The sequence below is a fragment of the Camelus ferus genome, chromosome 12 (genome assembly GCF_009834535.1).
Source record: "Camelus ferus isolate YT-003-E chromosome 12, BCGSAC_Cfer_1.0, whole genome shotgun sequence".
NCBI lineage: Eukaryota > Metazoa > Chordata > Mammalia > Artiodactyla > Camelidae > Camelus > Camelus ferus.
This window is the reverse complement of record NC_045707.1, coordinates 3,623,328-3,650,800: the sequence shown is the minus strand read 5'-3', so window position 1 is coordinate 3,650,800 and position 27,473 is coordinate 3,623,328. Positions and strand designations below refer to the sequence as shown.

The 27,473-nt window shown below is 49.6% G+C and overlaps 1 protein-coding gene and 1 long non-coding RNA gene across 2 annotated transcripts; one reads left to right on the top strand and one right to left on the bottom strand.

Annotated features, from left to right (window-relative positions):
- Positions 1-407: 407 nt before the first annotated feature.
- Positions 408-2,611, bottom strand: LOC102516487 (histone H1.0). The gene has a single exon (XM_014550801.2). It carries the CDS (start codon positions 2,327-2,329, stop codon positions 1,745-1,747), a length of 585 nt encoding a protein of 194 aa, XP_014406287.1. The 5' UTR covers positions 2,330-2,611; the 3' UTR covers positions 408-1,744.
- Positions 2,612-5,832: 3,221 nt separating this feature from the next.
- LOC116667516 lies at positions 5,833-26,155 on the top strand. The gene is made up of 3 exons (XR_004324325.1): positions 5,833-8,502; positions 16,241-16,246; positions 26,145-26,155. It is a non-coding gene; the product is annotated as an uncharacterized LOC116667516 (long non-coding RNA).
- Positions 26,156-27,473: the final 1,318 nt, after the last annotated feature.

The window sequence follows — 27,473 nt, the reverse complement described above, 5'->3', positions numbered from 1 at the left end:
GGGCGGGGCCTGGCGGGATCCGCAGAGGACGAAAGTGGATTGATCTGTAAATTGAGACTGGAACTCTCCGTGTGGGGGAAGGGGAGGCGACCCGACATAGGAAGGCTCGTCAAGGCCCAGCCCATCAGACTCCCCCACCTCCCATTCCCAGGCCATGCCTACAAACACCTCTCCGAAGGGAAGGGTATGCCCTCTGGGCTCCTGGACTCCTTTCTAGGCAGCCGCCTAGTAGGAGGCTGAGGTACGTTCCGTACGCTCCAACCCTAGGGTTTCCGGGGTTCTGGCGAGCTCTTGGCATCCTCCCGTTCTCAGGTGCAAACGCCCCCAGATTTCCCCCACTGCGCGCCCATTCACTTGCTCCACATTTTCCTTCAATCTTATAAGTGAGGAAAAACTCACCGCTCAGGTTTTTTTTTTCCTTTTCCAATTTTATTTTAAAGTTTTAAAATTACAAAGACAGCAAATTCTTCCCGGCACAAATAACACTTGTTTAAAAATAAAGGGGAGGGGGGGCGCAAATGAGCGTTTTCCTATTTTATTAAAAAAAAAAAAAAAAAAGGGAAAAGACTGTACAGGTTTTTTTCTCCCAGCTCCCGGGTGTGAAAAGTAAGTACTAGCCCTAGATATGTATATATACATATGCACAAACATACACACAGACCTAGCTAGCTCTGTAAAACTACTTAGCAATTCAAAGTCGACTGAAGTATGTCTTACTGTCCACTCCCCGCCCCCACCCTCCTTCCCCATCTACAACTACTTACAAAAGACTCAGGAGTATAGAGGTCGGGAGGTTTTTAAGTGGCGGGTGGCAGGGCTGGAGCCCCACCAGACCACCAAGCAGAGCCACCTCTGTACAGGAGGCACCAAAAATAAGGGGGGGAAGGAAAGAAAGTCCTCCTAGGATACAATCCAATTGTGTGGAAAAACCCAAGTTTCAAGAGGGCACACTGAGGCACTTGGCTGACTGACTCCCCACCCTCCCCCCAAAGTTTCCACTGCCCTTTAACAGGAGACTTTTCAAAGCCCGAGATTCCCCAATGGCTAGTTTCCAACTGACAGAGAAGCCACAGCTTCTTGGGCCAGCTGTAACTTGGACCCCCTCCCCTTCCCTAGGACAAAAGGGAGGCCACAGGGGCAGACTGACTGAAGTGAGAAGGAAACTGGATTTGGATGCCCCACTGCTCACCACTGGGAGGTGGAAGTCAGTCCAAAGAAGGTTTTTTCCCACCTCCCTCCTTTGCCATCCAGCTGCTGCTACCCCTCTTCTCTACGCCAAGGTTCTGAAACTCTCACAAGGGGTGTTCAACTTAAAGCTCACTTGCCTCATAGGTACCCCTACAAACCTCACAATTCCTGGGCTCCCTTGCACCTAGCCACAACAAGCTGCCTTGCCCATTCTTCCCCGACTTTTACCTTCAGAGTGAACCAACCATCCAATTAAACAAAACACACAAACCCACCCAAATCCTCAAACTCATAAGTAGATTAATAACAAATTAACAAAACAAAATAGGTACATTCTCATCTTTACAGAGATAAGATCTCTTGTTGCTGTCCTTGCATGATTGGTTAAAGAAAAAAGAACTATTTCCTAATTTCTGAGGAATCCAAATTGTCTCTTCATAAAGTCAGAATAGAAAGGGGCAACAGGCTGCAGATGAGGATCAAGAGAAAAGAAAGGAGAAAAGTATTTACAGAAAATAGGAGACAGGCAGGAGTGTCCACAAGAAAAGCCTCATTGTCACTTCTTCTTGCCGGCCCTCTTGGCACTGGACTTAGCTTTGGGCTTCACTGGTTTCGCCTTCTTAGGCTTGGAAGCCTTGACTGGCTTGGCTTTGACAGTCTTGGGTTTTTTGGTTTTCTTGGGCGTGGCAGCTGGCTTCTTCTTGGCCTTCTTGACTGGAGTAGCTTTGGGCTTCTTGCTTGGGGCTTTGGAGGCGGCCTTCTTGGGCTTGGCTGCCTTCTTTGGCGTGGCCACCTTCTTGACTTCCTTCTTCGTCTTCTTGAAGGCCACTGACCTCTTGGGCTCATCGCTCTTGGCCAGACGGAAAGACCCTGAGGCACCCACCCCTTTGGTCTGCTTGAGGACTCCAGTGGTGACCAAGCGCTTGATGGACAACTTGATTTGGGAGTCAGCGTTCTCACCCACCTTGTAGTGGCTCTTGATGTACTTCTGGATGGACTGGCGCGAGGAGCCAGCGCGGTTCTTCTCCGCCTGGATGGCAGCCACGATCATGTCTGAATACTTGGGGTGGTCTGTGGACTTCTTGGAGGCCTTGGCCCGCTTGGGCTTGGCCGCAGGAGTGGACGTGGAGTTCTCGGTCATGGTGGCCTGACTGGTCCTGCCGTTGAAGAAGGCGCCTTCCAAAGGGCCAGCCCTCGTCGGAAGCCGAGGAAAGCCTGATTCGGGATCTGCTCTGGCGCCCTTGACTCCCAGGCCAGTCCGGAGGCTGGCTTTCGGGGACCTGGCTCGGGTCGCAGGGAAACTCGCTGGGCCGGGTCTGCGTGGCCCAGCCCCGCTGGTCTGTCGGTCGTCCTCGGCGCCCGGCTCTGCCTCCGCCTCCGCCTCCTCTGCCTCCCTTTTCCCAGCTCCGCGTCTGGCGCTCGGGCGGCGCATCCGGGTATTTAGCGGCGGCGGGCGGACCGCGGTGAGGACAGGGCTGCTGGCTGCCTGCTCCCGGCCCGGAATGGCGCCGCGCCGCCGCCATCTGTGTTTCTTCCGCCGAGCAAATCCGACCTTTCCCCCGAGCCCCGGCCTTCCCGCCCCCCGCCGCCGCCCGGGGCCGCTGCCTGGCTCCCTGGGCTCTCCCGCCGGGCGCCCCGCCGACCCGGCCGCCGCTCCCCGCGCCCGCCACGCGCCCCAAACGGAGCCGAGGACCGCTGGCGCGCCGGCACATTTCCCCTTTGCGGGGGGCTGGCTCCGCGGGGCCGTGGAGCCCGGGTGCGGGAAACCCCTCGTAGCAAAGCTCCCCCCTGGGGCTACCGGGGACCCCGCTCCTGGCCCGCGGCGGGTCCCCCCAGCCCGGCGGAGAGGCCGGAAAGCGGCCCCAACTAACACACGCGGCCCCGAGCCGGGCGACTCCCAGCCGGGCCGAGCCGGGACAGGGGGGAGGGGTCGCTCCCCCGGGGTCCGATCACCTCTTGGGGGTCATCCCACCACCGGGCCCCCCGTACCTCTACCCTCTCTCTGTCCATGAGGCCCCTGAGCAAACTTTCCCTGGAAGAGTTGGAAGGGCACGTTGAAACTTTGTCCCTTCCCCCTCTTCTGTCTTCTCTCCCCCATCGCGCCCCCTGACCTCTTTGTTGAGGTTCTCGCCTGAGGCCGAACCCCGAATGCTGCCTGGGTCCCCTGAGGGAATGAGGAGAGGTCTCGCGAGTCGCCTCCTCTCTTAAAAGACCCCCCACATCCCCCATATATCGTAACCGGGAATTCATTTATAGTCCTCCCTCAGCCTAGGAGTTTTAGGGTATCAGAGGCAGAGCTCGCTGCCCCTACCTCTAGGGCCCAGCCTGGGGGGTCCAGTCCCTCTCCCAGGGCTCCTTGAAGGCAATGAGGGGGGCCGTCCTCAATGAAGGAGCTGCCCCGCAGGCTCTAACTACTGTCTTGGGGGCCCCTGGGATGAGGAGAAGCCCTGAGAGCTTTGGGAGCTTGGGGAAAAGGGGCTCTAAGGAAGGGGATCTAGGATGGGGTCGCGTTCCTTGAGTCGTGACTAATCCTCCGAAAGTGTGAGTTGTTCAGGGAGCCGAGGCCAGGACCACGGCCATTTTGCTGGGAAGATGCAAGGTCTTTGTTAAAATGTATACATCTTTTTCAGTGTTGCTTGGCAGGTATAGATGAGGAAAACAAGGGGCCCGACCGTCTGTAGGGAGTCTTGGGGGCTCAGAGAGGCTTTAGGGTCCAGAGGCTAGCAGATGGGACCCCAGAGTTCCTGGGACCCCTTGTCTGTGACAGAGCTACTCACGTGCAGGGTACCACTTGGCAGGGGCCCTGGGTTAAGATTCTGGGATGCTGGCGCTCTGAGCTCCCTCTCACAACAAACCCGCTTTTATTCCCTAATCAAAGAGGCCCGTCACTCTTCATTTAAACAATACCCTGGTAGTAGGGGTTTATAGCTGGTCAGAATGATGAAGGCATCTCTCTATTAGGGTAGGGTCCCGGAGCTGTTTGCAGACACCCGCTGTTGAGGAGGGGAAGGGGGAATGGTTGGAGGGTTTAGATGGGGGGACTGGTCGTGACTGGGACGTCTCGGGGAAAGAGCTCCTACTGGACTTTGGAGTCTTTGAGGCCAAGGAAATTAACGGGTTCCCCCTACACCAAGGGATGGATTAATCCAAATGATAGGGAAGGGGGAGGGGAAGTCCTTAGCCTCGGTGTCGGTATAGGATGACTTCTCCCGGGCTTATCTTGGTGGCACAGGCAGGGAAGAGAAGCCAGGGAGGGCCAGGTTAGTTCAAAAGGTCAACCTTCTTATTTGGATGATGTCAGTTACCCCGAAGCTTCCTGATTTGAAAACACAACATTCTGGTGGGTTTGTTTTGGTTATTTTCAAAGAAAATTCTTCTGGTTTCCACTAAGGTCTGAATGGGAAAATAAGCATCCATATGGACAGCCTGAGGTCCCAGATGTTGTACCACACTGCACTCCCAGAGACATGTCGTTCCCCCGACCCCAGGTCCCTGCGTGTCTAAAAATAAGGACTGGATGAATCCAAAGGCACGATGATGAAATAATTTTATTTGCACAGCGCTCTCCACCCATTCCTTGATCCTTTGCTCCTCTTGCCTGGGGAGGCAATCAACACGATCACTACCCCCAAGACCCTCATTTCACGGTGGAGGCCGCGGGACTAGGAAGGATAGATGTGGGGGCGCACTCTGAGGCTCAGCTTCTGGCCATCCCAGACCTTCGCTACATTTTGTAGCTCTCACATCTCTAATCCCCACCCATCGCAGCAACCTGTGAATTCTTTACAGGAACTGAAGGCAGAAATGGAGGAAGGGTTCGCTTCGGGGTCTCGTGGGCTTTACCGCGATCAGACAGCCCTTCTCCCCGCAAGGCGGCGAGATTCACCGCCCCTCCCCGGCATTCAGAAGAACTGGAGGGGAAAGGGGGCCAAGAGGGGCTGACCCGGAATTGGGTGCAAGGTCTGAGGCGGAGGTGGGCACGAAGAGGACAGGCTGCCTGCAGATTGGCTTGGCCTCACCTCGCCTCGCTGACACTGCAGGGCTTGAGGGGGCTTCTTGATTGCGGCTCGACCCCGCTGCACACCTTGGCAGGGCGCTTTCGGGTCCCCACCAAGCTCAGAGATGTTTACTGGCGGGCAGAATGCAGAACTCCCTCCGCCCCATTTAACGCGAGCCCTTTAAAAGCCCCGGAGCCGCAGAGCTGCGGGCAATTCCTCCTGGGAAATGTAGTTCCTCAATGGCGAGCCCCGCACTGCGACCCGCGCGGGACCCTCGCGAGCCTCGGAACCGCCCGGCCGCCCCCGGCATGGGGAGGGGATCAGACATGCCTGTCCATGCACGTGGGGAGGGATCCAGGCCTCCCCGATGCTTTTTTTACCTTTCAAAAAAAGCCTCAGCGTTTTTACCTGTCAAAAAGATACCTCTACCTACCTCTGGGGTTGGTGTGAGAGTGAAATGAAATCCTGTATGAAAAAGCGTAAATCGCACTAGAATGCCAGGGGCCCTGTCTTTATTAATACGCGTGTGTCAGTGTGCCAGCATTTACTGAGCCCTTAATACATACCATTTCCATTTTTCAGAGAGGAGGTCTACGATGGCTAAATGACTTGTCTAAGATGGGTCAGCCTGGAGGAGGGTGACAGGTGACGGACTCCTAAGCCAATGAACTTTCCCACTCACCATCTTGGTCTCTTGAGACCTTGCAAGACAAGAACTCATTCTGGTCTTTGGAACTCTGAGGTATTCACCTGATAAGTGTCAGGCACTGGGATCAGCACTGGGATGGGGCTCTGAACAAGGGACACGAGATCCCTGCCCTTGTGGAGCTGACATTCTAGTGGAGAAGGCAGAAAAGTGATAGACTAAATAAAGAAATTAATTATGTAGTATGTTGGAAAGCCATAACTGCAAAGACAAAATTAGAATAGGGTGAGGGGGTAGTTAATAGATAGTGCTGAGAGGAGGATGTTTGCAATTTTAAATAGAGGTCAGAGAAGGACTCATTAAGAAGCTGACACATGAGCAAAGAATCAAAAGAGATGAGAGAGAGAGCTATTCTTATTCTTGGAGGAAGAATCTTCCAAGCAGAGGGAACAGGCAGTGCAAAGTCCCTGTGGCAGGAGTGTACAGGGTGGTTGAATTAAGAAGGACAGGAGGAGGAGACAGATTTTTTTTTTTTAAGGTAAGGGCCAGGAAGTAAAGGAGGCACAAGTCATGTAGGGTTTTGTGGGCCATTGTAGGGACTTTGGCTTTTACTCTGAGTGAGATGGAAGCCATTGGAGAGTTTTGAGCAGAAGAGGGACATGGTGGGACCCAGGCAATAGTCAACCACAGTCAACTCTGGCTGTTGTGTGAAGAGGCTGCAGAGGGCAAGGACAGAAGTAAGGTTGGGAGGTTGGGAGACTCTTTCAATAGTCCAGGTAAGAGATCTGGTAGTTTGGCCCATGTGGCAGCAGTGGAGGGGGTGGGAAGTGGTCAGGTCCCAGGAGGATCCCAAGGATTTGGGCTTGAAAAATCAAAGATGGAGCTGTCGTTAACTGAGGTAGAGAAGACCTAGGGTTTGAGGGTTCTGGCTGGGTTAGATTTGAGACGCCTCCCAGATGTGTGAGTGGAGATGTTGAGAAGGCAGGTAAATAGAAGAATCTTGAGTTTGGAGTCCAGGGAGTTTGGGGCCTTAGATGCACACCTGGGAGCTCAGGCAGATGGCTGGTATTGAAAGCCCTGCATGGCTTGACCAGAGTGAGTGGAGGCAGACAGGGAGAAGACAAAATGGTGAGCCTGGGAACACTGACATGAGAAGGGAGGAGCGAAGAGGAGACACCACCAAGGAAGACCAAGTATGAGCAGCCAGGAGGATGGGAGGAAAACCAGAGGAGGGGGTGTCCTTAAGACCAGTGAAGAAGGGAGTGTACCCAGGTGGGAAGGGAGAGGCCAATCTGTCAAATGCCACTGGTCAGGGCAGCAACGGCCATCATCTGTGCTTGTGGCATGGGAGTTGCCCTAACTGGAAAGTGAAGATACTTGACAAGAGGGTCTCCGGGAGCCCTTCCAACCCTCTGGAACTCAAGAGCAGGGCTCTGGGGGCACAGGTTGAGCCCCCAGCTTTTACACACCTAAAATAAATCAGTGTGGAAGTGGCAAAGCGAGCTGTGGGGACAGAGAGGAAGGCCTGGATTTCAGGGACATTCAGGAAGTCAGTCTGACAAGCCTTGAAGAGCAAGATAAGGGAAAAGAAAGCTGAAGGTGTCAGTTGGGGTGTCAGGATGTGGACTGTGGTGAGGAGGGGTGAGGGCCACACTCGATCTGCAGAGCCAAGAGAAGGTGTCTGGAGGCAGCCAGACAAAGAGTCAGGGGCTCAGGAGAGAGGTCTGGGCTAGAGACGGGGAATTGGCAGGGTTTGTAGCAAAGTGTCAGCCCTTCTCAAAGAAAGTGCGGAGAGAGAGTGGGGAAGGGGCCTTGGACATGGGCCCTGGACATGGCCCCTGGGATCCCAGCATTTCAGAATCAGGCAGAGGAAGAGGAGCCAGCCAAAAATGATGGGGAGGTGGGACAAGAGCCCCCTCCTCTGGAACTCCTAACCCACTCAAAGCCCAGCCCCAGGACTGCCTTCTCCATGAGGCCTTGCTGACTTCCACGCCTCCCCTGCTCTGGTGCTTCTCAAGAATTTCTACCTGGCAGTGTAGTTCAGTGGCTCTCAAATGGAGGCAATTTTGTGCCCCCAAGGACACTTGGCAATGCCTGGAAACATTTTTGATGGTCACGACTGGGACAATGCTACTGGCATCTCATGGATAGAGTCCAGGGATGCTGCTGTAACAGCCTACAATGCACAGCGCAGCAAACCACTCCCCTGCCCCCCGCCGCAGCAAAGGGTTATCCAGCCCCAAAGGTCTGTTGCACGATGTAGAGAAACTGTGGCGTAAAGAAAATCTGTGAGGCCAGGAGTTCCCTGGAGGTGGGGGGTCCTGCCTCACCTGCTCTGTGATTCACGCTGAGCACAGTGTTCTCATCACAGATGTGTTACCAAGCCAAACTTGGGTCCGCTTGCCCGCATACTGTAAAGCCAGTCAATCTCCTGACACCGGGTTGTGGTGAAGGAAGGGACAGTATTGCAGGCGCCAAGCAAGGAGTCCAGGCAGCTAGTGCTTCAAAGACCTGAACTCCCTGACTGCTGACTCCTGAACTCCTCGACTTTGTTTAATGGCTGAACTAGTATTATTTTGTCTTGTTTGACTGTTTTCCTTTCTTTCTGCATTTTCTCACTTATCTGATGAAATGTACTCTTTGGAACTCCGGGAGGCCTAGGAGACTAAAGTTTTTCTACAGATGAGAGGAAGACATGGGGGTAGGCGTGGGTCTTTTCCAGAAAGGCCCCGTAGGGTCCTGTTCAGTTACAGATGCTCAGAGGATGTTAACTGATACGTGAACCTGAATGAATCCTACTCCTGGGACGGCCAGCACATGTCAGTGTGTGCCAGGCACTGGCCTGACTTAAGACATTCAATCTTCCTTGTAATGCTGAGGCATGGACACTGTTATTATTCCCAATTTACAGATGGGGAAACAGAAGCAGAGGTGAAGTAACTTTCCCAAAGTCACAGCCAGTAAATGGCAGAGCTGGATTTCAGACTAAGGAATGTCTGACAACAATGTGCTTACCACTTTCTCTGCTGCTCCTTTCTAAAGAACAAATGCAGAAGGAAAGGAGCAATGGATGAAGTCCTAAGGCTCAGAGGACAAAGGCCCTTTAATGTCACTCTTGGAAATTTATCAAATTATAGATTATCACCATTGTCATTAAGTAAGGGACCCTTTACTTATTTTCTTGAACAAACGAATGAATTTGTGTGTCCCTTCCCTTCAAACAGATTGTCCGTATTACAACAAAGGGAGGAAAAAGCCTGCAGATTTTTCTTCCTGGTGAGAGATCCTTCTTCATTAAGGGGGTGCTCACTGCTTTCTAAGCTTCTTTTGCTCTTATTTTTTCAATTGTGATAAAATACACGTAACATGAAATTTAGCATCTTAACCATTTTTAAGTATATAGTTTAGTAGTATGAAGTATGTTCACATTGTTGTGCACCCAGTCTCCAGAATTTTTTTCATCTTGCACAACTGAAACTCTGCCCTCATTAAATAACTCTCCAACCTCCCCTCTTCCAGCCCTGGCAACAACGGTTTTACTTTCTGTCTCTATGAATCTGTCTACTCCAAGGACCTTGTATAAGTGGGATCATACAGTATTTGTTCTTTTGTGACTGGCTTGTTTCACTTAGCATAATATCCTCAAGTTTCATTCACATTGTAGCATGTGTCAAAATTTTTCTTCCTTTTTAATGCTGAGTGATATTCTGTGGCATGTATATACTCCACTTTGTTTATCCATTTATTCACTAATGAACACTTGGGTCGCTTCTACCTTTTGACTACCGTGAGTAATACTGCTATGAATATGGGTGTATTCAAGCTTCCTTTAACAGTAGAGAAAATTTTGCCCCGCAGCCTCCTGGATGAGGTCAGAGAGTTATGCCTGGCTGTCCTGAGGGCTTTCCCTTCTACCCTGAAGAGAGATAGGAAAAGAATGTTACTCAGTGTATAGTGTCCGCTGCTGCTGGACCAAATTACCCCAAACTTGGTGGCTTAGAACAATACGTGCTTATTATCTTACAGTTACTGAGTTCAGAGTCCACAATGGGTCTCACTGGGCTAAAATCAAGGTGTCAACAGGTGTGCACTCCTGGAGGCTCTAGGGAAGAATCTGTTTTCTTGGCTTTTCCAAGTTCCAGAGGCACCCTGCATTCCTTGGCTTGTGGGCACTTTCCATCTTAAAAGCCAGCAATAATTGGGTGAGTCTTTTTTATGATGCCATCTCTCTGGGTCTGACTCTTCTACCTCCCTCTTCCCCCATTTAAGGACCCTCTGCTCTGGCCGAGTGCTGGGTGTGAACAGAACAGACTCAGCTTGGTCTCACAGGGCTCAGAGTCCACTGGGGAGACAGCATTGATATCATTGCAGATTGTGATTGTGTAAAGTGCCGATAAGGACAAGAACCAGGGCCTGGGGTTGGGGGAGAGTCACAGGAGGACTTATGTGGATCAAGTGCCAGGGGAGGCCGTGTGGCTGGATGGGGACAGGACGGGGAGTGTGGTGGGAGATGCCATCAGACTGGAGAGCCCGCTGGAGCACGTGGGGCTTTAAGCCATGGCAAGGGGCATAGATTTTGTTCTGAGTACAGCGAGAAGCCACTGCAGAATTTTAAGCTTAAAATTTTGTTTCTTAAAATAATTAATCCAGTTTTTTTAATAAAAAATTTAAATTATGACAGACACCATCCGTGCAAGAGCATATGCAACCTAAATGCAGTTCTTAAACTAATATGGAAACAAGTGTTTCCCTTGCTCAAGTTAACATAAGAAACGTCATCAGTCCCTCGGAAGCCCACTTTGTCCCCGTCCCTTGACCACATCTCCGTGACCTCTATCCTGAAAATCTGTAAGCAATTCTCTCTTTTTTCTTTATAGAGTTCCCATATATATACTTAACCCCTTACACTACTGTGTAGCTTAGTTTTGCCTGATTTTGGACCAGGTACAGATGGAATCAGATCATGGGTATCTTTTTCTGTGCCTTGCTCCTTTCACTCAGTATATTTTTGAGAGTCATTGGTGCAAGCAGCTGTGGCTCACTGGTCAGCACACGTACTGGTTCTGCAGCGCCTGACGCTTCTACAATTTTTTGAATCCTTTTTAAAAAAATACAAAATCAGAGTATTGGGTAAAAAGTAAATTTATATTTAGATGAAGGAACTCACAACAAATCACAGATTTTTTTAAAGCTGATAAATATCACAAGCATCATGAAATCCAGAAATATATTTTTACCGATGAACTGTCTGACCCACGTTGCCAGGATCCCCCTCAGAGCTTTGTAAGGGACTTGGACAAGGGAGGGAAACCAAGGCTTCAGCAAGGTCAGCTTCCCCGTGAATCCATCCCAGAATGTGGTGTGTTCCACTGTCGGGTGGGGCTGCAGTTTTTCTCCGTTTTTGTGGTAGTTGGCGCCCAAATCTGTCCACGTCCTCATCCCTGGAACCCTTGTGTATATTGTCACACGGCAAGGAAGGATTAAGGTCACAGATGGAATTAAGATCGTTGACCTTGAGATGAGAGAGTACCCTGGATTATCCAGATGGGACAATGTAATCACAAAAGTGGGAGAAGAGGGAGGCGGAAGAGTCAGAACCAGAGAGATGAGACTTAGCCAACCACTACTGGCTTTTAAGATGGAAAGAGCCCACAAACCAAGGAATGCGGGCTGCTCTGGAAGGTGGAAAAGACAAAACCAGATCCTCCCCTGGAGGCTCCAGAACAAACACAACCTGCCATGTGATTTTTTTTTTTTTTAAAGAGAACTTGATGCTATGTGATTTTTGATTTTAGCCCAGTGAGATCTTTTTTGGACTTCTGACCTCCAGAACTGTAAGGTAATAGATTGTTTTTTTCTTTTTTCAGGGGAGGAGGTAATGAGGTTTATTTATTTATTTAATGGCAGTACCAAGGATTGAAGCCAGGACCACGTGCCTGTTAGGCATGTGCTTTACCACTTGAGCTATACCCTCACCCCCAAATTGTGTTGTTTTAAGCCACCACATTTGGGACAGTTTGTTTCAGCAGCCTTAGGAAAACTAATATACTACTGTTTGGGTTGGATATTTGGGTTGTTTCTAGTTTCTTGCTTTTCAGACAGTGTTGCTGTGACTTTCCTACTGCAAGTTTCCTGGAGTAATAACGTGCAGCCTCAGCTTCACCAGGACGAGCCAACTGCTTCTCCCAGGCTGCAGTTGCGATGATGGATTCAGACAAGGCAGGTGGTGAGACCACTGGGGCCATCTCAGCCAGGCAGGTCCTGAGCTAAAGAGGGGGCAGTGGAGGTGGGAAGAATGGGCAGATGTGAGAAATATTTAGGAGGATAAGTCCACAGGACTTGCTAAAGGGTCCCTTGTTGGGGGTGAAGAAGCCACCAGAAGGACTCTCATGTCTCTGGCGCAGAAGCAAGGATGGCGGTGGGTCCAGAGATGGAGATGGCGGGGAGTCTGACACCAGGACCCTGCCTCGCAGACCTTCTTCTTTTCTGCCCTAACTGGTGGCTCTCCTGGTCCCTCCTCATCCTTCACAGCCTCATGCCTTGGAAGCTGACCTCTTACCTGCTTCTCCCAAGTTAGAAAAATAATCAAAATCCCACATGGATTGAGAGCCAAATGCTGGACAGAGAGACAAACACACACTCCCAGGACAAAGGAACAAAAATGCCAGTGACAGCTTCACAGTTAAACTTTAACTGATCTAACTGAACTAAACTTTAGTTTCCTAAGAATGAAAGAAACAAAGACATCACCAAGGCACAGACTGAGGGGTTTGATTCTTAGAGGCAGTTTAACCTCCTGCATGAATGCCATCATGGCGGCTGCATGTGCAGACTTGGGAGGTGTCTATGGTATACCAACTCAGAAAAGCAAGCTGCGAAAAACATGTTGCGGGATCGCATTTTCATAACATAGGGAATTTAGGGACTTCCATACAAGGTATAATGATAGTTCCCATTTACGGAGCAGTTACTGTGTGCCCGGCACTGTGCTTAGTGCTCTCATGATGGGGACTGATGCTTTTGGATCTTTTCCTACTACTGACACTTCCTTTGACAAATGGGGAAGGAATTGTCTAAAGGGGTCTGACTCCATGCTCTTAACCGACTCTTAAAGCTGTCCCTCCCGTAATCTGGGGACTAGGTGGGCAAATGTGGGGCTGTCCTGGGGAGCCCTGGGAGGAACCAGCTCTGGGTTCCCACCTGTCCCTTCTACAGGTCAGTGAGATCAGCTGTCATCTGACCCACTGGCATAGTCCTGACCAAGGTCAGCTGGCAAAGAAGACACCTGTGCCTCAAATGAGGGAACTCACTCTGTGGGAAGAGGGGTGTGGACAGCTGACCCAAGCCCAGGGCTGGAGGCTGGCATTGTGAGGCTGGCAGACACCATGTGCGGCTTGGGCTGGAAGCTATCCTGGACCCACCCATTCTAGCGTCATTCCCACTGCAGGGAGCAAGGACTGAGCTCCTGGTGTGAATGAGAGGGCTGTAACTTGGGGCCCCTGGGCAGGCAGGTTGAGCCTTGGAGAGTGGGCCTGGCCTCCTTTGGATGGAGTGAGCTCCTGGGAACCTCAGGCTATTCTAGAAGAGACCTCTAGAGGGAGACGCTGGGCTTCCTAATAAATGCAGGAGGGTGCATGAGAGATGGTTAAAAAACTACCATGCAGCGATGTGACCAGGAAGTGGTTCTCCAGGCAGGGCAAGTGGGCCAGGGATGCAAGCATGCCCAGGCAGTGTTACTACCGCCGGCTTTCTCTGAGAAGTGGAATTGCGTCCTGGTGGGCTTTTATTTGGTTACTTTTACACTTCTGTATTGTTTCAATTTTTTAAACAATAGGCATGTGTTACCTTTGTAATAAAGAATCTTTGTCAAAAATGTCAAAAACATACATATGAGGAAAAGTCAAAAAATAATATTTAAAAAATCCTTCAGAGTAAATATGATGAACAGTAAATATCCACAGTGTACAGAATACTGTTACAAATCCTTAGGAGGAAAATGGTAAGGCCACAACGGGAGATAGTACCTAAACAGGTCAGTTATAGACAAGTAAATACCAGTAGCTAATTTGGTCTCATATATAAGCAAAGATGTGCAGCTTCAAACAACAGCAATGTCATATTTTTCACCTTTCACGTTAACCTAAGATTTTTAGAAATGGTTACAGTGCTGGGAGTGAGACGGGCATTCCCTTCCCTGGCTCGCAAGAGTGGGCATTATTAGATCAACATATTTGGATAACAATTTGCCACTAGGACTCAAGGGCCTCAAATTGTTCCAACTCAACCTGGATCTAACCATGAAAAAAGAACTGGACAAACCCAAACCGAGAGACGTTTTGCAAGATGGCCAGCTTAGACCCTCCAAAAACGTTAAAGTCGTGAAAGACTACAAAGGCAGAGACACGTCCCAGATGAGAGGAGACACGAGGGACCTGCCAACTAGATGCCATATATGCTCCTGGATGGACCTTGGGTCTGAAAAAGAACAAGTTCTAACAGATGTTATTGAAACAGTCGAGGAAGTTTGAATGTGGGTTGTATGTTAGATAATATTGCACCTGTGTTCCATTTCCTGTGCGTGCTCATTGGATTGTGGTCCTGTGAGTGGATGTCCTTTTACTTGAGAGGTGGACACTGAAGGACGGAGAGAGTGTCGTGATGCCTGCAGCTCGGATCCTTGAGCGAAATATATGTCTTTAGACAGAGATACAGGATGATGGGTTTGTATATATGTAGACATAGATGTCAACAGAGAACACGAGGGAAAGCAAGGGTGGCAAAATCGCAACAGTTGGTGAGCCGGGGCGAAGGATGTACGGGGGTTTACTGGACTATTCTTGCACCTCATCTGTAGGTTTGAAAATGTACAGAGTAAGTCGGAGGAAAAGTGTTCAAGGGCGAGTGAGTCCAGCGGCATAGCCCATTCTCAGCCCCGCACCTGAGCGAGAGGCAGGACGCGCCAGCCTGGTGATGTTGACCCTGGCTCTGGTCCCCAGTGCCACCCAGCCTGCTCCTGCTCTCCCCAGTCCTTAGGGGAGCTCAGCAACTCCAGATTGGCGACCCTTTGCAGGCCTATCTGGGGGTTCACACCATGTGCTACCCTGCCCTGGCCCCAGCCCCCAAGCCAGTCCTTTCTACTCAATCCCTCATCCCACATCAGGTTCAGGATGAGGCCAGACCACGATCCTAGTCCCAGAGCTTGGCACTCACCCCTGGGTGGTGTCAAGGAGATCGCGTCCCAGCCCTCGCTCTGCCTGTGATCTTGCCTGAGCCTCCCCCTTAGCCCTGCTCTGGGGCCATGTTCTCATTGGACTTGCCTGTCTGTCTTCCCTAACACTCGCGGCTTGTGTCTCTCCCAGCCATGGGCAAGTGTTGGATGGGCAGCCTCAGCCTGGAAGGTCATGGAAGCCCCCAGAGGTGGGGGTCTCCTGGGAGAAGCCGGGGGACCCCATCCCAAATCCGAGGCTCTACTTCTGTCACTCAGTGCAGGCCCTGCCATTGAAGCCCAGGGCACATGGAGAGTCCGTTTATGTTTCTTTTTTCAAACAGCAGTAACAGCCAATGTCAGCACCAGTTGTTCCCCTAATCTTGGGGCACGTGTTCTGCTATCGAAGTGGTCAGCTGAGCTTGAACTGGGAGCCCTTCACGTGAGCCAGAGCCTGCCTGGATGAGGAGATAAGGAGGGGTCCCTGGGAGAAGGGAGAACTGGGGCATCTTGGGAGCAACACACAACACAAACAAAACCAGAGTTTCCAGGAAAAATATGGTAAAGTACACGGGTCGTGGCCCCTACCCTCTCAGAGACCGAAAGCAGCCGCCTCCCAGCACTTTGCTGTCCTTCAGGCAGCCCGCTCCCCCGCTGCCCAGAGGAAGGAGCGTTGCCTTCTTTGACCCCAGCTTTCAGAAATGAAAGGCAAAGACTTCTGCAGTCAAAGGATTCAGAGAAATTATGGAAGCTAAGAATTCGGTCCTCATCTTAGACAATTCTCACTTACGTTAAAATTCTAAAATATTAGAATCACAATCTCTTATAAAGTGGTTAGACAGATGGGCAAATAGGACTATTTTTCTGCTCTATGCATCACAATCTCAGATACCCTAACTGGTACCCTGACCAGCACCAGCAGCCAAAGGGACCTGGAACCAAGGCCATGATGCCCAGGATGGTGACGAGGCCCACATGCTGGGCCTGGCTGCTGTCTGGTGAGGGCCATGCCCAACTGGGGCCCAAACGCAGCTGCCACCACTCCCTGCAAGTGTTCAACACAAGCTTTGGTGCTGGCTGGGGTGGAGAGCAAAGTACTGCTCCCAGGAAGCGGTGGACATAAACTCTGGGTCACGGCATCTTCTCTGGAAAGTTTGGGGGCCCCTTTCCCCTGGGCACTGAAGGTATTTAAACGCACTTTAGGAGGCAGTGCGGCGGGGAGAAGCACCTGAATCTGCTGTATGACCTGAAATAGTTTGCTAACCCTCTCTGGGCTCATGTTCTCTCTCCTATAAACTCAGGGTTTGACTGGAGCTCATTGACCCACTGGAAGTCCAAAAGTCTAACATGGTGGTGCGGTCCAAGCACCACAGATTCATGCTGTCTGGGTAATCCCAGCTTTACCACTTACAGGTATGAGGCTCTGGGAAAGGCTGACCCTTCTGTGTCTCAATTTCCTCCCCTGTAAACTGGAGATAATAATGGTGTCTACCTGATAGGGTTTTCATGAAGACTAAATGTATATATGTGTGTATAAATATATATGTGAATATGTAATGTGTTTATAATAAACAATACATGTCATATTTAACATCTATAGTATTATATGTATTATAATATGATTACATATATATAGACAGATATATATGCCTGACACGTAATCAGTGCAGTTTAAGTGTTAGCTGTCATAATCACTGTTGGTATTTCAACACCTGGATGGAAATGACGTGTTTACCCACAATTAGGCGGCAGAGACTCACAAAAGTGTTAAGTGTCTTTACTTTCAGCTAAGATTTATGTCAATTCAGTGTGGGAACAGTGGATTTTCTCCTGCTGATCCAAAGCTTTGACTGGCAGTTCCAGATGGCTTTCCTCAATTGAAAAAAAATATATATATATATAGGAATCTCTTATTTCTAAATGTAGTTTGCTTGAGAGATCAAAACTTTTAAAACATGGAAGGGGTCCACTTATAGGAATCTAGCCTAAGGAAATGACTAGAAATTCACACAAATATTTCTGTACGAGAATGTTCACTGCAGCATTATTTTTAACTCTAGAAAAAGTTGAAAAAAATTATGAGACAGTTAGAGATGGGTCAGTGGAATAAATCTTGGTCTTATGGTGGAGCTCTTCAATTTGGTGGCCTGAAGAGATGATATGTCAAGAGGTAAAATGGTTATATTTCAACAGGGTAGTTTTTAGCATTTTGAGGTTTTCAAGTAGCCTGTGTGTAGTGTGATCCCATGAAAAGTATATACATTTTACATTGAAAGAAGTATCTAAGTCGTAGTTGTGTGTATATACATAGGATTATGTGATAGTCTGACAGTATATTCAACAATTTGATAAAGTTTAGTATCTAGTGGTAGGTTTACTGATGATTCTTTTTTCTTTTAGCTCATCTGATTTTTCACACTTTCAAAAATCAATGTGCTTCACTTGTACAATAAATAACAATTTTTTAAACTTAGAGGGGACATAACAAAAGTGGCCCAAAAAGCCAGTTCCTACTGTACTCAAAGAACACCAGGTCTTTTGGTGGCTGAGCTTGAGCCGTAACCCGGTCCTCCACGACTTTTGCCAGATCAGGTGGCCCCATTCCTCTCCTCTCAAAGGTGGTTTTCTGAGGTCCCCTCGGGGCCCAGCCCTGTGCTAAGTGATTTGTGTTCATGAGATTGTTGTATCTTCTTGATCTTCCTTTGAGGCAGAGATGATCATTCCCATTTTATAGATGAGGAAGCAGAGGCTCAGAGAAGTTAAAGGACGTGCCCAAGGTCACAGAGGTGAAAGGCGCTGGAGCTAGAACCAAACATGCTGGACTCTAAAGTTCACGCCTTTGACCATCGCGTGGTCTTGTCTCACTCCTTTTCTGACCTCTGGCCGGAAGACACTAACAACCCCTCCCTGCACAGTCAGTACAGGCTGGGGTACAACTAGAGTCCTTCTTTCTTCTAGTCCAGTTTATGTGTCCCCAGCCTGAGAAAGAATTCCCAAGATGCCTTCTAAATCTTAGGCAACTGAGTTGGCAAATACTGGTGATGGTGGAGCCAATACCCATGTCCCCCTTGGAACACAGTGACATAGCCTTGAATGTTTGGGTCTGGCACATGGCCACTCAAAGTAGAGGCTGTCTTTCTCACCCTCTTTTGCAGTTAGGAGTGGCCATGTGACCAAGTTCTGGCTAAAGGAATATAAGTAGAAGTGTTGTCCTAGAGATTCCTTAAGAGAAAGCTGGCAGAGACCCTTTGCCCCTTCTTCACTTAACTCCTTCTACCCGCTGGCTGGGATGCAGATGTGTTGACTAGAACTAGAGCAGCCATCTTGGACCATGGGGTGTGTTTGTGAATGGAGGCTGTGTATGATGAGGTCTAGGTTCTACATATAAATATATAGTCTGGACCCCAGATACCGTGGCTCAGCTCAGCTTGGGATTCCTCCCTTCAAACTTTTCCAATAAGGCAAATAAACATCCTTCTTGTTTAAGCTACTGTACTGTCACCCACAGCCAAACATAATTCACTCATTTTTTTAAACATTTTTTATTGATTTATAATCATTTTACAATGTTGTGTCAAATTTCAGTGTTCAGCACAATTTTTCAGTTATTCATGGACATATACACACTCATTGTCACATTTTTTTCTCTGTGAGTTATCATAACATTTTGTGTATATTTCCCTGTGCTATACAGTGTAGTCTATTCTACAATTTTGAAATCCCAGTCTATCCCTTCCCACCCTCCACCCCCCTGGTAACCACAAGTCTGTATTCTCTGTCTGTGAGTCTATTTCTGTCCTTTATTTACACTTTGTTTTTGTTTGTTTGTTTGTTTTTGTTTTTGTTTTTTAGATTCCACATATGAGCGATCTCATATGGTATTTTTCTTTCTCTTTCTAGGGCTTACTTCACTTAGAATGACATTCTCCAGGAGCATCCATGTTGCTGCAAATGGCATTATGTTGTCGGTTTTTATGGCTGAGTAGTATTCCATCGTATAAATATACCACATCTTCTTTATCCAGTCACCTGTTGATGGACATTTAGGCTGTTTCCATGTTTTGGCTATTATAAATAGTGCTGCTATGAACATTGGGGTGCAGGTGTCATCCTGAAGTAGATTTCCTTCTGGATACAAGCCCAGGAGTGGGATTCCTGGGTCACATGGTAAGTCTATTCCTAGTCTTTTGAGGAATCTCCACACTGTTTTCCATAGTGGCTGCACCAAACTGCATTCCCACCAGCAGTGTAGGAGGGTTCCCCTTTCTCCACAGCCTCTCCAGCATTTGTCATTTGTGGATTTTTGAATGACGGCCATTCTGACTGGTGTGAGGTGATGCCTCATTGTAGTTTTGATTTGCATTTCTCTGATAATTAGTGATATTGAGCATTTTTTCATGTGCTTTTTGATCATTTGTATGTCTTCCTTGGAGAATTGCTTGTTTAGGTCTTCTGCCCATTTTTGGATTGGGTTGTTTATTTTTTTCTTATTGAGTCGTATGAGCTGCTTATATATTCTGGAGATCAAGCCTTTGTCGGTTTCACTTGCAAAAATTTTCTCCCATTCCGTAGGCTTTTCTTCTTGTTTTATTTCTGGTTTCCTTTGCTGTGCAGAAGCTTGTAAGTTTCATTAGGGTCCCATTTGTTTATTCTTGCTTTTATTTCTTCTAGGAGAAAATTTTTGAGATGTATGTCAGATAATGTTTTGCCTATGTTTTCCTCTAGGAGGTTTATTGTATCTTGTCTTATGTTTAAGTCTTTAATCCGTTTTGAGTTGATTTTTGTATATGGTGTAAGGGAGTGTTCTAGCTTCATTGTTTCACATGCTGCTGTCCAGTTTTCCCAACACCATTTGCTGAAGAGACTGTCTTTATTCCAATGTATATTCTTGCCTCCTTTGTCAAAGATGAGTTGACCAAAAGTTTGTGGGTTCATAATTCACTCATTGATGACCACTCTTTACCAGAATCTGGACTGGGTGTTGGGAACAAAGACAAATCAGACATGAGCCCATGAAACTCACAGTTTAGAGGGGAGATGAAGATGGAAGAGACAATCCCAGGACAACTCAGTTTCATACAATAGGCAGCCGTTTATTCACATAGTCAATTCTTGCCAAGAGATGGCTCTGCTGCTCAACACCAGGCACTGTGCGAGGTGCAGGGACACCGACGTGGCTGGCCCTCAAGGAGCTCTCAGGCTGAGAACACACACCGTGACCCTGGAGCCTTTTCTCCATCCAGAGTAGTGGCCTCTGAATTAGTGGGTCTAGAATGTGGTTCCCGGCCCCACATCAGTCTGGGTCCTCTCTTAGTGGGTCTGAGATGGCAGCTGGGCCTGGCTCAGGTTGGGGCAACCTTTTGGACTGCCTCCCTCACTGCCCTGTGTACATATTTAGCTTGGGAGGAGAAGGCAGAGGTGAATGGGCAGGTGGAGAGGGTGCATGTGTGCAGACACGTTATGTGTGACATATAAACACATTAGGCATGCATTTAGTAAAACAGTCACAGTCTATGAAATATGGACACATAATGTAATGATATTAATATATCATTGAGTATGTTATTCTACAGATTAATATGCATATTAGAAACCCTAACTGTGAACATCTATTGAACAGTGTTCTCAGTCAGTACTCTACAGGCACTGCCTCACTTAATCCTCACCACATCCCTAGGAGGTCAATACTGTTATTTTCCCCAGGTTAGAGGTGAGGGAAATAAGGCCCAGAGAGGTTAAGTGACTTGCCTAGGGTCACACAGATAGTCAGCAGTCTGTCCCCACTCCACACCCCTGACCCCCAAACTGCTCGGCCTCCATGCTCAGCTGGCCTGTGAGCCCCCGGAGCTCTGCGGACACCTGCGCAGGCTGGATATGTGGGTGGGGGTTGTGTGGGAGCGAGCAGGAGGGGGCGCATGTGCACAGGCGTTCGTGACAGCACGCGTCTACAACTGTTTCCGTGGTGTGGCTCCAGGTGTGCCGGGCCTGCTCCCCCAGCCTGCAGCGCCCTTCTTCCCCTTTGTCTCCTGATGACGCCTACATATCCTGGAGACTCAGCGCGGGCGTCACCTCTGCCCCCAGCCTGCCCTGGCTCCTCTGGCTGGGTCAGCCTCCCGGGCGTTGTCCTCGAGCGGGGTGAGGGTGTGCCCTTCATGACCGTGTCACCCAGGTGCCTGGAACAGGCCTGACCAGGACATGAATGGCAACGATGCACAGCTGCTGCTGGGGCTGGGAGCAGCGCCCTCGTGACCTCACTGAATCACATTTATCAATCCTGCTTGCCTCAGGCGAGGAGGAAACAAGGTTTCGCAGGGTGAAATGAGGCAGAAACCAAAATCCAGCCCCAGGCTTGGCTTCAGCTCTGTCGTTCTCCTACCATGCTCCTTTGGGGCTATTTTATTCTTTTTAAGCCTTTATGTATTTTGGAATAGATATCACATGTACCTGGGAAACACTTCAGAATGTATGAAAGCATCTAACTTTGAAAGAAGTGGCCCTCCGCCCCGTCACCCACCCTTCCAGCCCCCTCCCGAAGCAACCGCGGTTCCAGGTTCTTGCACATCCAGGACCCTCTTCCCAATGGGTTTTCTCACTCTGTGTGTGTGTGCGTGTGCATGTATGTGTGTGTGTATGTGCACGTGCACATGTGTGTGAGTCCTTCCAGAGAGATGTGAAGCGTCTATAAGCACACGTGCCAGCCCGTCCCTGCCGTATTTCCCTTCATACATAAACGATGGCGCTTCCCACACCCGGATCTGCACTTTGCTTTGTTTACTTCACAACCCATCTTGGAGCTCTCTCCACATCAGCATGCAAGAACTTCCCCACTGCTTTTTTTATAACTGCTGGGCACACGTGGTGGGGAATTTATTACGCACTTCCTACTTCCAGTGCTGTGATGAGTGCTCTTGCACAGGCACAGAATTTGAATGAATGAGTCAGTGACACAGCCAGTGAAGAGGTAAGAAGATGCATGAGGTTGGGGCCTGGCTTATGAGGGGACCCTGGGAGGGGGGCCGGAGACACCTGCAAACCTGTCTTCCTAAGGAAACGGGAGAACGTGACAATCCATTGGAGTCCCAAGAGTCACAAGCTACTGGTCCCATGTGAAGATCTCTTGGCGAGACCCCCTCAGCTCCTCCTCCAAAGCAGCAGTGTCACACTGCCGTGTCCACCGTTAGTCACCTTTCACACCTGCTTGGCCAGCGCAGCCAGCTGCCCCACTCCTGAAGCTGGAGATGCTTCAGCTGAGGTCACAGGGCCAGCGGGTGACCAAGCCAAATGAGCATCATTGGGATGTAGGCTCATCCCCTGCACTGATGGGGGAGACGGAGACACAGAGATGGTCACTGGCCTGGTTGAGCTATGACCTTGAGAAACTGCAAGGGAGCTTGAAGAGAGTGGTGGGCCAGGTAGCCAGAGGGGGTGGGTGCCTTGTCTGGGAGTCCAGGGAGTGGGGCTGGAGGTCCAGGCAGGGAGTAACACTGCAAGAGCTCAGGAGCTTTGAGAAGAAAGTGTGGTTGGCATCCCCATGACCAGGGGTGAGGCTGGAGCTGCGGAGTGGTGATGGGTGGGAGTCAGCCAACCATGCAGGCACCTTCCTGGCCTTTCTAGGGGCCTCCAGCCTTCCTGGCCCCCTGGGGAGGAAGCTCTTGGTCAACTTTACTAGGGAAACTGAGGCAGGAGTGTGGAGGTGGTTTATCCAAGTCAGCCCATCAGAGACGGCCCTAGACCTCCCTCCATACCTATGCCCCAAGCAGGGGACCCAAGGCACCTGGTCTCCAGGCAGTTTCCAATGAGAAGACCTTGGACAGCTTGGGAAGCTCCCTGTGCTGTGAGATCCACGGATCTGGACTCCAGCTCTGTGATTCCTGTGCTCCTGAGTCCCAGCCCCGTCACCTGTAAAAAGGAGGTAACTGTGCACCTCCCTTATTGGGCAGCTCTGGGGCTTCAAGGAGGTAATGAATGCGAATGCTTATTCCATGGCCTAGCACATAGTAAGTGCTCCACACAAGTAGACATTTTTCTATTAGAGCAGATGCCCTGAGTAAGGAGATTTGGGCTCCGGAGCCAGACATGCTGTGATGTGACTCACTAAATTATTGACCTTGGTGAGTCATGTCCCCTCTCTGAGCCTCAGTTTCCTTCTCTGGAAATGGGGACAACACTTCAAAGGGCTGTTGTGAGCATCCACAGGGGTGCTGTCTAAAAGTCCACTCATGGCAGAAGCTCCATCAATGTGAGCGCCTCCTTCCCCGGGGCCTCACAGCCCACAGGGCCCTCGTAAAGTCCAGAAGGGATGCTGGATGACACGGGTGACTCATGGTTACAGCCTAGGTCCTTTCATGTACTGGAAACTGCCATTAGCGCCCAGCCCCTCAGGCTGCCTGCTGGGCTTCCCAGCTGGTTTATGAGGAGACCTGGCCCTTTGCCATTTGGTGTGGGGGTGAGGTTGAGGCTGAGGCTTTGCCCTGTCTAGAGGGTGCCTGGCTGGGCCAGGAAGTGGTCATTCACTTCCAGTCAGTCAGCTGATCAACAAACATCTGTCTAGCTGAGATTTCACATGTTCTGTGCAGGGCCCTGAGGAAACAGAAGGGAATCAGAGCTGGTCCCTGGCTTCAGAGGGCTCACAGTCTGAGGGAGCTATGAGGAAAGAAGGTCAGGTGGAAAGGCTGTGGAAGCCCGAGTGTCTAGCCCCAGCTGGGGGAACTGGGAGGGCTTCCTGGAGGTGGCAAATGAAGACTGATCTGAGTCCTGACTCTATCAGGTCTACTGGGCAGGGGCAGAAAGGGAGCAGGTGCATGTGGAGGAGAACAGTGAGGACAGACAAGTGCATGGCTGGGCATCCTTGGGAGCTACAGGTGCCTTCATGCAGTGGAAACCCAGAGTCCAGGGATCCTGAAGGGGCAGAGAGAGGGAGCTGGGGCAGACTGAGGGGCTCGTGTGCCAAGACTTGATCCTAAGGGCAACAGGGGATCAGAGTAGGGTTTCATGAAGGGAAAACTGTTTTAGAAAGCCCACACTGGTGGTGTGCGGATTGGATGGGAGGGGGAAAACCAGGGGCTGGGGACCAGGGAAGAAGCTGATCCAGTCACAGTCGTGGGGACCAGGGAAGAGGCCGAATGAGGCATGGGTATGAGGACAAGGATAAGAAGCTCCATCCAGGGGCGGTAAAGGGGTAGCTGGCCAGGGCTTAGCAGCGAGGAGGAGCAGGCAGTACTCAGCAGGCAGACGGGGCTCCTCCCAGGCTGCCAGGTGCCCCCACCTACCAGTGGTTGAGATGGCGCAGGGGCAAGATGATGAGAGCTGCCTATTAGGATATGCTTTTCCGGAGGATTTATCTTGGAACCACTGAAGCGTCTGGATTTGTAGCTGGCAATACATCTTACCCCAAGAGAAGGGAAGTATCAGGATGCCCTAAAAAGTGACAGGTGGGAACCTGCCAAAACAGAAGGAAGAGGCCTGGATTTTCACAGGCCATGGAATTATGGTTTGGATCAAGTTTAACCAGATCTCCTGAGGATGGTGGGGGGCAGGGCCATCCGGCTGACTTCTGACTAATAATAATAAAGTAATAGCTCCTGTCTTTGAATACTTACTGTATTCTGGGCCCCACGCCATGCATTTGACTTCCATCATTTCATTTAATCCTCATAACTGCCCCATAACAATAACAACCATTGCACTAATAACTAGTATTTTTATTGCACTTACTAGATGCTAGGCATCTTCTCAGCGTGTTACACGTATTGGCTCATTTCTGAGCTTCCCAGCACTCCTGCAAGGTATGCAGTACTATTCCCATTTTACAGATGAGGAAACTGAGGCACAGAAAACTTCTATAACTTGCCCAAATTTGCAGAGCTAGAAACTAGGATAAGGATGGAAGTCTGTCTGGGGCCCCCTACACTCCTACCCTACTGACCTGAGCTCTTACTCCTTCCTCGTCCTGCCTCCCAGAGGTGTCCCAGGAGGGGTCTGGGAGGGTCGCATCATTAGTGCTTTCTGAGGTGACATTGCCTCCCTGCCACCTTTTCAGAGGAGCTGCAGGTCTCTGAGCTGAGGGTGGGTGGGTGGTCCCAGGGCCCCTGGAAGGGGTGGGCCTGGGATGACTAAAGCTCTGGGCCTCTCTAAGGGCAAAGAGTCAAGTCTGACAAGATGTAGAGAGTAAAAGTGACAAGGAAGTGACAGAACTTTTCCGTCCTTCCCCACAGAACCCCATCCCCCACATAGCTCCCCGCTCTCTGTGACCTGATGAACTTCAGTGGGCTCTTGGTGGGCTTTTTCTCCCGCCCCGTCAGCCACGCCCTTCTGGAAGCAATCACTCATTCCGGCTGCTGGGAACCTACCTACTACTCTTCCATGAAGCTCTGTCCTCCTCTCCAAACCCCCTCCTACCCCTCCCCGCTACATACCATCCCTGAGGCCAACCAGGAGCCTTCACTAATCCCCGTGTGCTGATGAAGTCCACACCCACATCACTGCCCAGACCTCTGTCTTGAGTTAGGGCATTGCCTGCCTAAAACTTCTGTATGGCTCCCCACTGGATTAAAAATGGAGCTAGAACAAAGAATTACAACAAAAAAGAGAAAAAGAAAAAGAAAAAAGAATGAAGCTAGAGCTTGGACCCATGGTCCCCATCCTCCTTGCAAATTGAATTCTAGCTCAGGCCTGCCCCTCTGGCCTTCAGATCCCTCTACACACTCCAAACTCTAGCCAAACCCAGCTTCTCTGTCCCTGAAGGGGCTTTCCTTTTCCATCTAGTGTCTTTAGCTGTGATGTTCATTTGACCTGGAATACTCTCTCCATCCTCCTAGCCTAGCTAGTTCCTGCTAAGCTCCAGAGCCCCTCCTCCAAGAAGCCTCCCCTGACTTCCCAGGCTGGTTTTGCTGTTTCGTCTGTGCTAACTGAGGCTTCTTGTAATTAACTGGAGAGGAGCAGGCTGGAGGGAAGACAGGGCCTTGATGGTGGCCTTGAGACTGAGGCTGCCCAGATCTGGAATTCCTGAGAAAGGTCTGGGCTGGAGACAGACAAAAGCCAAGGATGAGAGATCAAAGAAAGAGCTCAAGGTTGTCACAGGATAACATGTAGAAGGAGAAGACAGGAGGGCTGAGGACAGACCCAGGGGAACCCTACCATTAGCAGGCTGGGCAGAAGAAGAAATTCCCCAAAGGAGGCTGAGGAGGAGAAGCTGGAGAGTTAAGTGGAGAAGCAGGAGCAGAGAGAAGAAAGATGGCTCCCAGTGAACCACCCCCAGCATTCATGCCCCTCTCCTTGAATCTGGGCTGGCCCTGTGACTTGTCCTTGACTAATGTTGGAAGGAATGCCACAGCACTTCCAAGCCAAAGTCATAAGAGGCTTGTAGATTCCACCAGCATCGCTTGAAACTCTCTTAGGGAAGTCAACCACCATGTAAGAAGTTAGACTGCAGACTGACCCGAGACTGCCCTGCTGTGAGGAAGCCCAGGCTAGCCACATGAAGTGGCTATGCAGAGAGAGGGAGAGAGATGTCCAATAGCCCCCAGCTGTCGCCTCCCTCCCAGCTGAGGCACCAGACATATGAATGAAGACGTCATCTTGGACGTCAAACCCAGCTGAACCTTCAGATGACTCCAGCCCTGCCACCACTGAGAGCAACCACAAAACAGACCCCAAGAGAACTGCCCAGTTGAGCCCAGTTCATCTACAGGATCCTAGGTGGTAATCAAAAACTGCTTTTCTAAGCCATTAAGTTTGTGGTAGTTGGTTATACACCAAATGATCATTGAAACAGTTGGTAATTTAATACCTGAATAACCCTCTGTGGTAGACATCATCATCCCCATTTAAAAGATGGGGAAATGAAGCTCAGAGAGGGATGTGACTCCCTGAGGTTCATGTAGCCTGCTAGAAGTAGCAGGTGGGGTTTGAACCCAGGCAGGTTTGTCTGATACCCGGCCCTTTGCCCATTCAATTGCACGTGCTTGGCTGCCTGTGGACACCACACCATGCAGCCAAACCACGTGGTTTTGGCCAAATTTCCTGTGTGACAGGTTACTGGGTTTTTCCCCAGGATCCTCACCTGGGTACCTGCTGGAACGATGGATGTTTGTTGTGGTTTTTTTTTTTTTTTTTTTTTGGCAGTAGTATAGTTTTTTTTAATTGAAGTATAGTCTGTTTACAATGTTATGTTAATTTCTGGTGTACAGCAGTGATTCATTTATATATATAATATATATGTATATATATATATATACACATACATATATATATATATATATACACACACACACACACACATATATATATATTACTTTTCATATTCTTTTTCATTATAGGCCATTACAGGATATGGGATATAGTTCCCTGTGTTATACAGCAGGACCCTGTTGTTTATCTATTTTATATATAATAGTGTGTCTATATATTTTTTTAATTGCCATAGAGTATTCTGAGG

What these genes read in the sequence shown, in the direction of transcription:
- LOC102516487 (XM_014550801.2), bottom strand. Translation starts at nt 2,329, where the DNA reads ATGACCGAGAACTCCACGTCCACTCCTGCGGCCAAGCCCAAGCGGGCC.